Below are 17,353 nucleotides of genomic sequence, written 5' to 3' on the forward strand. Positions count from 1 at the left end.
GGATGCTAGACCGAAAGGGAGGCATTGAAATTGGAAGTGGCAGGTCATGTCCGAGAGACTTACCGAGAATCTCAGAAGCTCCTGAGAAGAGAGATGTATCGGGACCTGATAATACGCACTCTTCAGATCGAGAGTGCACATTACCGAATCTTTGTTTATAAGATGAATGATGGACCTGATCGACTCCATTCTGAACCGTTTGTATTTGACGAAAACGTTCAGAGGTTTTAAATTTATTATTGTACGGGATTCCCCTGACGGTTTTGGAATAGAAAAAAGAGAGGAATAGTGACCTGCACCTATTTCTGGAGTAGGAACCCGAACTATAACCCCGGAGTCGAACAGTTTTTGTAGGTCTAGAAACATAGGGGAATCTTTGGCTAACATTGTTGGTAAGATACACCTCTGAGGTACGCGGGATATTAACTCTATTCTGTAACCTTCTGAGATTATCTTGAGGACATAATCGTTGTCTGAGATCTGACTCCATTGTTTGAGGAAGAAACTAAAGGTACCGTCACACTAAGCGACGCTGCAGCGATACCGACAACGATCCGGATCGCTGCAGCGTCGCTGTTTGGTCGCTGGAGAGCTGTCACACAGACAGCTCTCCAGCGACCAACGATCCCGAGGTCCCCGGTAACCAGGGTAAACATCGGGTAACTAAGCACAGGGCCGCGCTTAGTAACCCGATGTTTACCCTGGTTACCAGCGTAAAAAAACAAACAGTACATACTTACATTCAGCTGTCTGTCCCTTGCCGTCTGGTTCCTGCACTGACTGCTGGCCGTAAAGTGAAAGTGAAAGCACAGCACAGCGGTGAGTCACACAGCGGTGACTCACCGCTGTGGCTGTGCTCTGCTTTCACTTTACGGCCAGCAGTCATTGCAGGAACCAGACGGCAAGGGACAGACAGCTGAATGTAAGTATGTACTGTTTGTTTTTTTACGCTGGTAACCAGGGTAAACATCGGGTTACTAAGCGCGGCCCTGCGCTTAGTTACCCGATGTTTACCCTGGTTACCAGCAAAGACATCGCTGAATCGGTGTCACACACGCCGATTCAGCGATGTCTACGGGGAGTCCAGCGACGAAATAAAGTTCTGGACTTTCTTCCCCGACCAGCGATCTCCCAGCAGGGGCCTGATCGCTGCTGCCTGTCACACTGGACGATATCGCTAGCGAGGACGCTGCAACGTCACGGATCGCTAGCGATATCGTCTAGTGTGACAGTACCTTTAATCTCCCGCCTATTCCTATGGCGTCATTGTTTCCTTGGTCTATAGCCAGAACCGAACAAGGAATTCCTACCCCTTCTATTCTGAGCGTAGGAACTCCTAAAGGATCCTCTACCTGATCTCCATTGTTCTCTATACTCTGGAAATCTGCGGGGGGGAGGGGGAGGGGGGAGAGGCCTCCTCCGAAAGGGCTGAAACTTCTTGGGTTTATCCTCGGGAAACCCTCTTTTACTATCAGCTGCTGACTCTAGGATGTCATCTAAAGCCTGACCAAATATTCTGGAACCTGAAAATGGAATGGCGCATAATTTATTTTTGGATGCATTATCCCCCGACCAAGATCTAAGCCAAATAGCCCTTCGTGTTGCATTGGACAAGGAGCTATTTCTAGCCGCAAATCTCACAGATTCAGCTGATGTATCTGCCATAAAGGCCGTGGCTGACTTAATGATAGGCAGAGAAGCAATTATATCCGCCCGTGAAGTCTTATTAATTAAATGTTCTTCCAGCTGTTCCATCCACAGGAACATGGATCTCGCTACAGAAGTAGCTGCGATGTTAGTTTTTATTAAAGCTGCTGAAGTCTCCCAGGCTCGACGTAAAAGGATATCCGCCTTGCGATCCATTGCATCCTTAAGACTAGATGAATCTTCGAAAGGTATGGATGTTTTCTTTGCCACCTTGGCTAAAGGGACATCTACCTTCGGAATCTCTTCCCATGTCTTGATCTCTTCTGAATCAAACGGAAGACGGTTTTTAAACTCTCTGGACATCACCAATCTTCGCTCCGCATCTTTCCATTCTTGTGAGATCATCTTACGTATGTGTTCACTCACCGGGAACACCGTCCGTTCCTGATATGTGAGCCCTCCGAACATCTGATCTTGTCTAGACCTCGGCTGGGGGTCTTCTTTCACCTGCATAGTACGTCTGACCGCCTGGACCAGTTCTTCTGTTTCTTCGACTGGAAAGTAGTACCTTTTCCCTTCTTGTTCTTCTACTGGCAGTTCTCCTTCTTCTTGATCAGAACCTCTATATTCTGATTCCGCCTCCGACGAACCATCCTGAACCTCCTGTTCTGGATCTTTCCTTGGTCTTTTACGAGCCGGGCCCGGACTGTACACTTCCCGTTGTGACATTGAAGCTAAGGAATTCTGGACCTCCTCCCGGATTATATTCCTCATTTCGGACAACATTGATGGTTGTTCTTCTCTGACAATTTTCTTAATACAAGAGCTGCACAGATCCTTCTTGTATGTTTCTGACAGTTTTGTGTTACAAAGAGAGCACCTCTTAGATTTAGTCAATACCTTGCCAGACTTTTTAGACTGAGGGAGGGGAGCTTGACTGGCCTCTTTATCCTAAATGTAATAATAAGGACAAGAATGGCTCAGTATGTGCAGGCGTATATTTGAGTACTCTGCGCATTGCGCACTTACCCCCATTTCCTCATTCCTGTTCTCCATATCTTCTGTGGAGAAATGCCACTATAAGTAAGAGATCCTTATGGTAACAGATGTAAAAAAGGGATATAGCAGCGACTGCTGCACTCACCCTTAGACTCCGGCATGTCTGCAGCAATCTGGTCGTACGGACCTTACTGTGTCCTGTAGCCAATTTCTCCAGGGATGCCCTCTAGCGCTTCTTACCACTAGAGGAAGCACTGGAAACATCTGCGAGAGCCCCTCTTTGCGCTCTTAAGTCTGCTCATTTCCGCGTTCCACCAGGTGGAACGCACGCCGAGATGGCCCCGACCCCGGATGTGACGTCACCTTACCTGCGCCTGACACCGGAAGTATCGCGCCTGTCTTATTAGTCCTACTTCCGCGTTCCACACAGTGGAACGCACGCTGCTGGATCCTCTAGCGGCGCCTCTTCTCCTGGCGCCCGAACCGAGAGCCCCCCACCGGGAGGAAGCGGTTCGACCCAGGAGCTCATCCGCTCTACTGGTCTTTATGGCAGAGGGACTCCCCACCGGGAAGTTTCTGCCTGGGGCTTAGTGGAGCGGGGGAAGGATATTGGCGTTAGCCGCACGATCCCCCGAGCCTCCGGACTGGTGAGTCTTCACGCTAGTATAGCGCTCCTTCTCTCGTGTGTCCCTCCATGCAGGGACAGGAAAAACACTGAGGAAAAGGGGGTGGAGTGGGACCTTTTAACCTCTCGTGTTGTGTTTCCTGTCCCTGCAAGGAGGAGGAGGACGTCCTCCAATGTGCTGTCAGGGGGACGTCCTGGAAAAGCCCCCTGCACATGTGATAGCCGTCTGTTGGCCTGAAGTCACCTCAATCCGTGACGTAGGGGTGACGGTCACGGTGTGAATCCTGACCCATTGGTGACAGCGGTCAGGGGAATCGTGACAATAACAGCCCTATACTGTACTCCACTAACACCACTATACAGCCCACATAACAGCTCTATACTGTACAAACTCCACTATACAGCCCACATAACAGCTCTATACTGTACTGTACTAACACCACTATACAGCCCACATAACAGCTCTATACTGTACTGTACTAACACCACTATACAGCCCACATAACAGCTCTATACTGTACAAACTCCACTATACAGCCCACATAACAGCTCTATACTGTACTGTACTAACACCACTATACAGCCCACATAACAGCTCTATACTGTACTGTACTAACACCACTATACAGCCCACATAACAGCTCTATACTGTACAAACTCCACTATACAGCCCACATAACAGCTCTATACTGTACTGTACTAACACCACTATACAGCCCACATAACAGCTCTATACTGTACTGTACTAACACCACTATACAGCCCACATAACAGCTCTATACTGTACTGTACTGTCACGATATGGTATGAAATATCATAAGTAGTTCTCTAGCACTATACTGTACTGTACTAACACCACTATACAGCCCACATAACAGCTCTATATTGTACTGCACTAACACCACTATACAGCCCACATAACAGCTCTATACTATACTGTACTAACACCACTATACAGCCCACATAACAGCTCTATACTGTACTGTACTAACACCACTATACAGCCCACATAACAGCTCTATACTGTACTGTACTAACACCACTAAACAGCCCACATAACAGCGCTATACTGTACTGTACTAACACCACTATACAGCCCACATAACAGCACTATACTGTACTGTACTAACACTATACAGCCCACATAACAGCTCTATACTGTACTAACCACTATACAGCCTACATAACAGCACTATACTGTACTGTACTAACACCACTATACAGCCCACATAACAGCTCTATACTGTACTAACCACTATACAGCCTACATAACAGCACTATACTGTACTGTACTAACACCACTATACAGCCCACATAACAGCTCTATACTGTACTGTACTAACACCACTATACAGCCCACATAACAGCACTATACTGTACTGTACTAACACCACTATACAGCCCACATAACAGCCCTATACTGTACTCCACTAACACCACTATACAGCCCACATAACAGCTCTATACTGTACTAACTCCACTATACAGCCCACATAACAGCTCTATACTGTACTGTACTAACACCACTATACAGCCCACATAACAGCTCTATACTGTACTGTACTAACACCACTATACAGCCCACATAACAGCTCTATACTGTACTGTACTAACACCACTATACAGCCCACATAACAGCACTATACTGTACTGTACTAACACCACTATACAGCCCACATAACAGCGCTATACTGTACTGTACTAACACCACTATACAGCCCACATAACAGCACTATACTGTACTGTACTAACACCACTATACAGCCCACATAACAGCTCTATACTGTACTGTACTAACACCACTATACAGCCCACATAACAGCTCTATACTGTACTGTACTAACACCACTATACAGCCCACATAACAGCTCTATACTGTACTATACTAACACCACTATACAGCCCACATAACAGCACTATACTGTACTGTACTAACACCGCTATACAGCCCACATAACAGCTCTATACTGTACTGTACTAACACCGCTATACAGCCCACATAACAGCTCTATACTGTACTGTACTAACCACTATACAGCCCACATAACAGCACTATACTGTACAGTACTAACACCACTATAAAGCCCACATAACAGCACTATACTGTACTGTACTAACACCACTATACAGCCCACATAACAGCTCTATACTGTACTGTACTAACACCACTATACAGCCCACATAACAGCACTATACTGTACTGTACTAACACCGCTATACAGCCCACATAACAGCTCTATACTGTACTGTACTAACACCACTATACAGCCCACATAACAGCACTATATTGTACTGTACTAACACCGCTATACAGCCCACATAACAGCTCTATACTGTACTGTACTAAGACCGCTATACAGCCCACATAACAGCACTATACTGTACTGTACTAACACCGCTATACAGCCCACATAACAGCGCTATACTGTACTGTACTAACACCACTATACAGCCCACATAACAGCTCTATACTGTACTATACTAACACCGCTATACAGCCCACATAACAGCTCTATACTGTACTGTACTAACACCACTATACAGCCCACATAACAGCACTATACTGTACTGTACTAACACCGCTATACAGCCCACATAACAGCTCTATACTGTACTGTACTAACACCACTATACAGCCCACATAACAGCTCTATACTGTACTGTACTAACACCACTATACAGCCCACATAACAGCACTATACTGTACTAACACCACTATACAGCCCACATAACAGCTCTATACTGTACTGTACTAACACCACTATACAGCCCACATAACAGCTCTATATTGTACTGTACTAACACCACTATACAGCCCACATAACAGCTCTATACTGTACTGTACTAACACCACTATACAGCCCACATAACAGCTCTATACTGTACTGTACTAACACCACTATACAGCCCACATAACAGCGCTATACTGTACTGTACTAACACCACTATACAGCCCACATAACAGCTCTATACTGTACTAACACCACTATACAGCCCACATAACAGCACTATACTGTACTGTACTAACACTACTATACAGCCCACATAACAGCGCTATACTGTACTGCACTAACACCACTATACAGCCCACATAACAGCACTATACTGTACTGTACTAACACCACTATACAGCCCACATAACAGCCCTATACTGTACTCCACTAACACCACTATACAGCCCACATAACAGCTCTATACTGTACTAACACCACTATACAGCCCACATAACAGCGCTATACTGTACTGCACTAACACCACTATACAGACCACATAACAGCTCTATACTGTACTAACACCACTATACAGCCCACATAACAGCTCTATACTATACTGTACTAACACCACTATACAGCCCACATAACAGCACTATACTGTACTGTACTAACACCACTATACAGCCCACATAACAGCCCTATACTGTACTGTACTAACACCACTATACAGCCCACATAACAGCCCTATACTGTACTCCACTAACACCACTATACAGCCCACATAACAGCTCTATACTGTACTAACACCACTATACAGCCCACATAACAGCGCTATACTGTACTGTACTAACACCACTATACAGCCCACATAACAGCTCTATATTGTACTGCACTAACACCACTATACAGCCCACATAACAGCTCTATACTATACTGTACTAACACCACTATACAGCCCACATAACAGCTCTATACTGTACTGTACTAACACCACTATACAGCCCACATAACAGCTCTATACTGTACTGTACTAACACCACTAAACAGCCCACATAACAGCGCTATACTGTACTGTACTAACACCACTATACAGCCCACATAACAGCACTATACTGTACTGTACTAACACTATACAGCCCACATAACAGCTCTATACTGTACTAACCACTATACAGCCTACATAACAGCACTATACTGTACTGTACTAACACCACTATACAGCCCACATAACAGCTCTATACTGTACTAACCACTATACAGCCTACATAACAGCACTATACTGTACTGTACTAACACCACTATACAGCCCACATAACAGCTCTATACTGTACTGTACTAACACCACTATACAGCCCACATAACAGCACTATACTGTACTGTACTAACACCACTATACAGCCCACATAACAGCCCTATACTGTACTCCACTAACACCACTATACAGCCCACATAACAGCTCTATACTGTACTAACTCCACTATACAGCCCACATAACAGCTCTATACTGTACTGTACTAACACCACTATACAGCCCACATAACAGCTCTATACTGTACTGTACTAACACCACTATACAGCCCACATAACAGCTCTATACTGTACTGTACTAACACCACTATACAGCCCACATAACAGCACTATACTGTACTGTACTAACACCACTATACAGCCCACATAACAGCGCTATACTGTACTGTACTAACACCACTATACAGCCCACATAACAGCACTATACTGTACTGTACTAACACCACTATACAGCCCACATAACAGCTCTATACTGTACTGTACTAACACCACTATACAGCCCACATAACAGCTCTATACTGTACTGTACTAACACCACTATACAGCCCACATAACAGCTCTATACTGTACTATACTAACACCACTATACAGCCCACATAACAGCACTATACTGTACTGTACTAACACCGCTATACAGCCCACATAACAGCTCTATACTGTACTGTACTAACACCGCTATACAGCCCACATAACAGCTCTATACTGTACTGTACTAACCACTATACAGCCCACATAACAGCACTATACTGTACAGTACTAACACCACTATAAAGCCCACATAACAGCACTATACTGTACTGTACTAACACCACTATACAGCCCACATAACAGCTCTATACTGTACTAACACCACTATACAGCCCACATAACAGCTCTATACTGTACTAACACCACTATACAGCCCACATAACAGCTCTATACTGTACTGTACTAACACCACTATACAGCCCACATAACAGCTCTATACTGTACTGTACTAACACCACTATACAGCCTACATAACAGCTCCATACTGTACTGTACTAACACCACTATACAGCCTACATAACAGCTCTATACTGTACTAACCACTATACAGCCCACATAACAGCTCTATACTGTACTGTACTAACACCACTATACAGCCCACATAGCAGCGCTATACTGTAATGTACTAACACCACTATACAGCCCACATAACAGCTCTATACTGTACTGTACTAACACCACTACACAGCCCACATAACAGCACTATACTGTACTGTACTAACACCACTATACAGCCTACATAACAGCTCTATACTGTACTAACACCGCTATACAGCCCACATAACAGCTCTATACTGTACTAACACCGCTATACAGCCCACATAACAGCAGTATACTGTACTGTACTAACACCACTATACAGCCCATATAACAGCTCTATACTGTACTGTACTAACACCACTATACAGCCCACATAACAGCACTATACTGTACTGTACTAACACCACTATACAGCCCACATAACAGCTCTATACTGTAATGTACTAACACCGCTATACAGCCCACATAACAGCTCTATACTGTACTGTAATAACACCACTATACAGCCCACATAACAGCACTATACTGTACTGTACTAACACCACTATACAGCCCACATAACAGCTCTATACTGTACTGTACTAACACCACTATACAGCCCACATAACAGCTCTATACTGTACTGTACTAACACCACTATACAGCCCACATAACAGCTCTATACTGTACTGTACTAACACCACTATACAGCCCACATAACAGCTCTATACTGTACTGTACTAACACCACTATACAGCCCACATAACAGCACTATACTGTACTGTACTAACACCACTATACAGTCCACATAACAGCTCTATATTGTACTGTACTAACACCACTATACAGCCCACATAACAGCACTATACTGTACTGTACTAACACCGCTATACAGCCCACATAACAGCTCTATACTGTACTAACACCACTATACAGCCCACATAACAGCTCTATACTGTACTGTACTAACACCACTATACAGCCTACATAACAGCTCTATACTGTACTGTACTAACTCCACTATACAGCCTACATAACAGCTCTATACTGTACTGTACTAACACCACTATACAGCCCACATAACAGCGCTATACTGTACTGTACTAACACCACTATACAGCCCACATAACAGCTCTATACTGCACTGTACTAACACCACTATACAGCCCACATAACAGCACTATACTGTACTAACACCACTATACAGCCCACATAACAGCCCTATACTGTACTCCACTAACACCACTATACAGCCCACATAACAGCTCTATACTGTACTAACTCCACTATACAGCCCACATAACAGCTCTATACTGTACTGTACTAACACCACTATACAGCCCACATAACAGCTCTATACTGTACTGTACTGTCACGATATGGTATGAAATATCATATGTAGTTCTCTAGCCTGTGTGGGCTAAGCCCCCCTTCTTGGAGCAACAGTTTGTAGCTGCAAATTCCTGGCTTTCCTTCTCTGAGAGTATGGGGGAAGAGAGGTTTTATTGCTCTGGGGTCGTAAATTCCAGGCTCAGAGGAAAGTCCCTCACCCCTCCCACATTCTCTAGTTCAAACTGGAAAAGTGGCTCCAAGATTCAGGAAAGATTCTTTGTTTAGTTTTTGTTAGATATTAGGCAAACGATTTAAGCTAGAAATACGAAAATATATATTTTTATTCTCACTCGGTGTATCTACACAACCCGCGAAACACGAGCTTCTAACTCCATCTGGTAAAGAAGTAGGGATTTCTCTGGAAATATGTATCCCAGATAGGACATATTTGATCTCATTAGAATGCCCACGTTAATCTGAGATGAATGATGAGTTTGGTCTGACTCTGACATGTTTTGTAGTGAAGTTATAGAAATCAGAGAGAATAGTTTAAAGTTTAGGCAGAATGTAGAGAGAGGAGGGTCTGGATAAGCCAGCCTTTCTGTGATGTCACAGCCTTAATGTTTTAATTGTCTGGCAGGCTCTGAGGAGTCACTTTCTGCTAGATTTCTTCCTGACTTCTTGTCCTCTCCTGAAGCCAGCAGCATCCCATGGACTGGGATATATGGAAACTGCCCTAGCCTGATTGCCTGCAATGCGTTTAACATGTGAGTGATACTTTTTTCTCATTTAATCCCTGTTTATTTCATAATTACCCTTGTACATATTTGCAATTGTCTCATTTGTAACTTCTTTATAAAAATATTTTTGGTAAAGCACTGCCTAATTAATTTCAATGGAATATACTATTATATATTAGTTCGTTCATCCATGCTCTAAACTTACCCTGTCTTCTGAAGGGAAATACGCTACTGTTACTGTTGTGTTGGGTTAGCTTCGGGCCCGTTTAATCGAAGCTGGTGGCAGCGAAAGTGTGCAGACTGTTGAGCGACGCTGAAGCGACTGCGGGGTTAATTATTGTTCCTGCCTGTGTGGGAGTAGTTATCGCGTCGCTGCAGCGTGCCCAATAGCCAGTACAGAGCAGGCAGCCTTTCTGGCGACTAATTACCCAGGGTGCAGTACCTAATCTGACCTGAAAGTAAGGGGGCGCCAGAGAGCTGCAAGTGTTAAGTGGAACTGTAAGCGGGATATACATAAATCCCTGCAGTTTGTGGTATATTGAAAGCAGTGGGATACCTAGAATAAGCCCCTGCTGTAAACTAAGAGGTCAATAGCCTTGTGTGTGGTTTTTTTTCATCACATCGTGGAGTGGAGGGATAACTAAGATAATGGGTATTATTACCTACCGATAATTCGGTTTCCAGGAGTCCATCCTGACAGCACATTGGAGGACGTCCTCCTCCTCCTTGCAGGGACAGGAAACACAACACGAGAGGTTAAAAGGTCCCACTCCACCCCCTTTTCCTCAGTGTTTTGACAAGTACCACACCATGGATAGATATACTTTTGAAACTTTATTAGACCAAACATATTACAGCATATGAACTGGCATTCATAGGGGGGGAAATAACGGTGCTGTCAGGATGGACTCCTGGAAACCGAATTATCGGTAGGTAATAATACCCATTTTCCAGGACGTCCCCCTGACAGCACATTGGAGAATACCAAAGAAAACTACGTTTAGGGTGGGACAACTGCTTGGAGAACTTTCCTCCCATAAGACGTCTGCTGAGCTGCTACTACGTCTAGCTTATAGTGCTTACAGAACGTGTTTACTCTGGCCCAAGTTGCTGCCTTGCAAATCTGATCTAGTGACGCTCCTGCTCGCTCAGCCCATGATGCTGAAACAGCCCTAGTAGAGTGAGCTTTAATCCCTGTTGGGCACGCTATCCCTTCTGATGCGTAGGCTTTTGAAATTATAGTAGTAATCCATCTAGCTATAGACGCCTTGGAAGCTTTTTTACCTTTATTCTTACCTCCAAATAGGATAAAAAGATTAGAATCCTTCCTCCAGGAGCTAGTGGCCTCTAGATAGTTTAATACTGCCTGCCTAACATCCAGGGAGTGTAAAGCCTGTTCTTTTTCATTAGAAGGGTTCTCACAAAAGGAAGGTAAAATTATTTCCTGATCTCGATTTTTTGCTGAAGCTATTTTTGGGATAAAAGCTGGGTCTAATTTTAGGATTATATGATCCTCTCTGACTTGAAGATATGGATCCTTAATTGATAGAGCCTGAATTTCCCCTACGCGTTTAGCTGTTGTAATCGCTACTAGGAAGGCCGTCTTCCAGGTACGAACTGAAATAGGCATGTCCTCCTCTAGAGAATAGGGATCTTTACATAGAGCCCTAAGGACTAAATTTAAGTCCCATGTGGGAGCTAGCTGTCTCAAGGTAGGCCGTAATCTTTGGATAGCCCTCACAAATCTGATTATCTAGGGATGGGAAGCTAATGGATAATCCAGAAAAGTACTAAGGGCCGAGATCTGGACTTTAATTGTACCTGGCCTGAGCCCCAAGTCAAAGCCTGCCTGTAAGAATTTTAAGACTCTAGGAACATCCAAGACCCCCGGAATCACAGCTGACCCGCCACTTCCCATACAAAATTTTTTCCAGATTTTGTGGTAGATGGCTGAGGTGACAGGCTTCCTACTAGCCTGGATGGTTGTAATTACTTCATCTGAAAGACCTCTGGATTTCAAGATGTCCCTCTCAGGATCCATGCTGATAGATGCAGTCTCTCCGGGTTTTGGTGTAAAACAGGCCCTTGATGAATTATATCCTTCCATAACGGGAGCATGATAGGGTCTCCCGTTGCCATGGCCCCCAACAATGGGAACCAACTTCTCTTTGGCCAGAATGGTACAATTGTCAGCACTGTTGCCTGGTCTTCCTGAATCTTCCTGAGCACTATTGGAATAAGTGCTATTGGTGGAAATGCGTAAGACAGAGGTTCGCTCCATGCTTGACTTAAGGCGTCGACTGCTTCCGGCATGTCTAGAGGGTTGAGGGAATAAAATCTGGGAACCTTTGAATTTTTCCTTGTGGCGAATAAATCTATCCTGGGCGTTCCCCAACGGTGGCAAAGAATTTGGAACATTTCTTGACTTAGTTCCCATTCGGTTGGAGAAACTTTCTTTCTGCTTAGATAGTCGGCTAGTATGTTCTGTGACCCTTCTAGATGCACTGCTGTTATAGATAAGACAACGTCTTCTGCCCAGGCAAATATTCTCTGCGCTAGACCTTGAAGCGCTTTGTGTTTGGAACCTCCTTGATGCCTCAAAAAGGATACCGCTGTTACATTGTCGGATAGGATTTTTACATGTTTGTCCTTTAGGCATGAACGGTTTCTTCTGAGAGCTTCCCAGACTGCGTATAATTCTCTGTAATTTGACGACATCTGACTGATCTCCTCGGGCCACTTGTCCTGAAAGAATTTTCCTTCCAGGTGCGCTCCCCATCCCCACTGACTTGCATCTGTGGTGATTATCACACAAGGGGTTGATATCCAAGGGATGCCCTTTTTTAGATTGTAGTCCTGGATCCACCATCGTAGTGATCTTCTTGTCTTCATTGATAGCTCTAGCCTCTTGTCTAATGTGGAACGACGTCGATCCCATACCATGAGTATCTGTTCTTGTAAAGGCCTTGAGTGAGCCTGAGCCCATCTGACACACGGAATGCATGCTGTCATCTTCCCCAAGACTTTCATAGCTGCTCTTATCGTCACTGGACTTCTTTGGAATTCTAAGATCATCTTTTTTAATGAGGTTCGTTTGTCCCTTGGTAAGAAGGACTGCCTGGTTGTAGAATCCAAGAGTACTCCTAGAAATATCTTCTGGGATTCTGGCTTTAAATGTGACTTTTTTCTGTTGACCACCCATCCTATTTCCTCTAATACTGCTATGACCCGATCTCTGTGTTGTAGCAGAATGGCCCTTGAACGTGCCACAACCAGAAAATCGTCCAAGTATGAAATTATTGTTATTCCTTGGTTTCTTAAGAAAGCCACCACCTCTGCTACCAATTTGGTGAAAATTCTTGGGGCGGATGCTAGACCGAAAGGGAGGCATTGAAATTGGAAGTGGCAGGTCATGTCCGAGAGACTTACCGAGAATCTCAGAAGCTCCTGAGAAGAGAGATGTATCGGGACCTGATAATACGCACTCTTCAGATCGAGAGTGCACATTACCGAATCTTTGTTTATAAGATGAATGATGGACCTGATCGACTCCATTCTGAACCGTTTGTATTTGACGAAAACGTTCAGAGGTTTTAAATTTATTATTGTACGGGATTCCCCTGACGGTTTTGGAATAGAAAAAAGAGAGGAATAGTGACCTGCACCTATTTCTGGAGTAGGAACCCGAACTATAACCCCGGAGTCGAACAGTTTTTGTAGGTCTAGAAACATAGGGGAATCTTTGGCTAACATTGTTGGTAAGATACACCTCTGAGGTACGCGGGATATTAACTCTATTCTGTAACCTTCTGAGATTATCTTGAGGACATAATCGTTGTCTGAGATCTGACTCCATTGTTTGAGGAAGAAACTAAAGGTACCGTCACACTAAGCGACGCTGCAGCGATACCGACAACGATCCGGATCGCTGCAGCGTCGCTGTTTGGTCGCTGGAGAGCTGTCACACAGACAGCTCTCCAGCGACCAACGATCCCGAGGTCCCCGGTAACCAGGGTAAACATCGGGTAACTAAGCACAGGGCCGCGCTTAGTAACCCGATGTTTACCCTGGTTACCAGCGTAAAAAAACAAACAGTACATACTTACATTCAGCTGTCTGTCCCTTGCCGTCTGGTTCCTGCACTGACTGCTGGCCGTAAAGTGAAAGTGAAAGCACAGCACAGCGGTGAGTCACACAGCGGTGACTCACCGCTGTGGCTGTGCTCTGCTTTCACTTTACGGCCAGCAGTCATTGCAGGAACCAGACGGCAAGGGACAGACAGCTGAATGTAAGTATGTACTGTTTGTTTTTTTACGCTGGTAACCAGGGTAAACATCGGGTTACTAAGCGCGGCCCTGCGCTTAGTTACCCGATGTTTACCCTGGTTACCAGCAAAGACATCGCTGAATCGGTGTCACACACGCCGATTCAGCGATGTCTACGGGGAGTCCAGCGACGAAATAAAGTTCTGGACTTTCTTCCCCGACCAGCGATCTCCCAGCAGGGGCCTGATCGCTGCTGCCTGTCACACTGGACGATATCGCTAGCGAGGACGCTGCAACGTCACGGATCGCTAGCGATATCGTCTAGTGTGACAGTACCTTTAATCTCCCGCCTATTCCTATGGCGTCATTGTTTCCTTGGTCTATAGCCAGAACCGAACAAGGAATTCCTACCCCTTCTATTCTGAGCGTAGGAACTCCTAAAGGATCCTCTACCTGATCTCCATTGTTCTCTATACTCTGGAAATCTGCGGGGGGGAGGGGGAGGGGGGAGAGGCCTCCTCCGAAAGGGCTGAAACTTCTTGGGTTTATCCTCGGGAAACCCTCTTTTACTATCAGCTGCTGACTCTAGGATGTCATCTAAAGCCTGACCAAATATTCTGGAACCTGAAAATGGAATGGCGCATAATTTATTTTTGGATGCATTATCCCCCGACCAAGATCTAAGCCAAATAGCCCTTCGTGTTGCATTGGACAAGGAGCTATTTCTAGCCGCAAATCTCACAGATTCAGCTGATGTATCTGCCATAAAGGCCGTGGCTGACTTAATGATAGGCAGAGAAGCAATTATATCCGCCCGTGAAGTCTTATTAATTAAATGTTCTTCCAGCTGTTCCATCCACAGGAACATGGATCTCGCTACAGAAGTAGCTGCGATGTTAGTTTTTATTAAAGCTGCTGAAGTCTCCCAGGCTCGACGTAAAAGGATATCCGCCTTGCGATCCATTGCATCCTTAAGACTAGATGAATCTTCGAAAGGTATGGATGTTTTCTTTGCCACCTTGGCTAAAGGGACATCTACCTTCGGAATCTCTTCCCATGTCTTGATCTCTTCTGAATCAAACGGAAGACGGTTTTTAAACTCTCTGGACATCACCAATCTTCGCTCCGCATCTTTCCATTCTTGTGAGATCATCTTACGTATGTGTTCACTCACCGGGAACACCGTCCGTTCCTGATATGTGAGCCCTCCGAACATCTGATCTTGTCTAGACCTCGGCTGGGGGTCTTCTTTCACCTGCATAGTACGTCTGACCGCCTGGACCAGTTCTTCTGTTTCTTCGACTGGAAAGTAGTACCTTTTCCCTTCTTGTTCTTCTACTGGCAGTTCTCCTTCTTCTTGATCAGAACCTCTATATTCTGATTCCGCCTCCGACGAACCATCCTGAACCTCCTGTTCTGGATCTTTCCTTGGTCTTTTACGAGCCGGGCCCGGACTGTACACTTCCCGTTGTGACATTGAAGCTAAGGAATTCTGGACCTCCTCCCGGATTATATTCCTCATTTCGGACAACATTGATGGTTGTTCTTCTCTGACAATTTTCTTAATACAAGAGCTGCACAGATCCTTCTTGTATGTTTCTGACAGTTTTGTGTTACAAAGAGAGCACCTCTTAGATTTAGTCAATACCTTGCCAGACTTTTTAGACTGAGGGAGGGGAGCTTGACTGGCCTCTTTATCCTAAATGTAATAATAAGGACAAGAATGGCTCAGTATGTGCAGGCGTATATTTGAGTACTCTGCGCATTGCGCACTTACCCCCATTTCCTCATTCCTGTTCTCCATATCTTCTGTGGAGAAATGCCACTATAAGTAAGAGATCCTTATGGTAACAGATGTAAAAAAGGGATATAGCAGCGACTGCTGCACTCACCCTTAGACTCCGGCATGTCTGCAGCAATCTGGTCGTACGGACCTTACTGTGTCCTGTAGCCAATTTCTCCAGGGATGCCCTCTAGCGCTTCTTACCACTAGAGGAAGCACTGGAAACATCTGCGAGAGCCCCTCTTTGCGCTCTTAAGTCTGCTCATTTCCGCGTTCCACCAGGTGGAACGCACGCCGAGATGGCCCCGACCCCGGATGTGACGTCACCTTACCTGCGCCTGACACCGGAAGTATCGCGCCTGTCTTATTAGTCCTACTTCCGCGTTCCACACAGTGGAACGCACGCTGCTGGATCCTCTAGCGGCGCCTCTTCTCCTGGCGCCCGAACCGAGAGCCCCCCACCGGGAGGAAGCGGTTCGACCCAGGAGCTCATCCGCTCTACTGGTCTTTATGGCAGAGGGACTCCCCACCGGGAAGTTTCTGCCTGGGGCTTAGTGGAGCGGGGGAAGGATATTGGCGTTAGCCGCACGATCCCCCGAGCCTCCGGACTGGTGAGTCTTCACGCTAGTATAGCGCTCCTTCTCTCGTGTGTCCCTCCATGCAGGGACAGGAAAAACACTGAGGAAAAGGGGGTGGAGTGGGACCTTTTAACCTCTCGTGTTGTGTTTCCTGTCCCTGCAAGGAGGAGGAGGACGTCCTCCAATGTGCTGTCAGGGGGACGTCCTGGAAAAGCCCCCTGCACATGTGATAGCCGTCTGTTGGCCTGAAGTCACCTCAATCCGTGACGTAGGGGTGACGGTCACGGTGTGAATCCTGACCCATTGGTGACAGCG

General features: G+C 45.4%; 3 protein-coding genes across 3 annotated transcripts in view; all 3 read right to left on the reverse strand.

Annotated features, from left to right (window-relative positions):
- WDR70 (WD repeat domain 70) overlaps positions 1-17,353 on the reverse strand; it is a 344,582-nt gene that overhangs the window by 284,787 nt on the left and 42,442 nt on the right. The gene's annotated exons all lie outside the window — the stretch shown is intronic.
- On the reverse strand, positions 1,248-3,455 carry LOC138659817 (lamina-associated polypeptide 2, isoforms alpha/zeta-like). The gene is made up of 2 exons (XM_069745933.1): positions 2,677-3,455; positions 1,248-2,598 (listed from the first exon to the last, which is right to left on the reverse strand). The coding sequence occupies exons 1-2, from the start codon at positions 2,701-2,703 to the stop codon at positions 1,264-1,266; spliced, it is 1,362 nt and encodes a 453-aa protein (XP_069602034.1). The 5' UTR covers positions 2,704-3,455; the 3' UTR covers positions 1,248-1,263.
- On the reverse strand, positions 15,024-17,232 carry LOC138659833 (lamina-associated polypeptide 2, isoforms alpha/zeta-like). Its single transcript, XM_069745934.1, has 2 exons — positions 16,455-17,232; positions 15,024-16,376 (listed from the first exon to the last, which is right to left on the reverse strand). Exons 1-2 carry the CDS (start codon positions 16,479-16,481, stop codon positions 15,042-15,044), a joined length of 1,362 nt encoding a protein of 453 aa, XP_069602035.1. The 5' UTR covers positions 16,482-17,232; the 3' UTR covers positions 15,024-15,041.

The sequence above is a fragment of the Ranitomeya imitator genome, chromosome 1, assembly GCF_032444005.1.
Source record: "Ranitomeya imitator isolate aRanImi1 chromosome 1, aRanImi1.pri, whole genome shotgun sequence".
Taxonomy (NCBI): domain Eukaryota; kingdom Metazoa; phylum Chordata; class Amphibia; order Anura; family Dendrobatidae; genus Ranitomeya; species Ranitomeya imitator.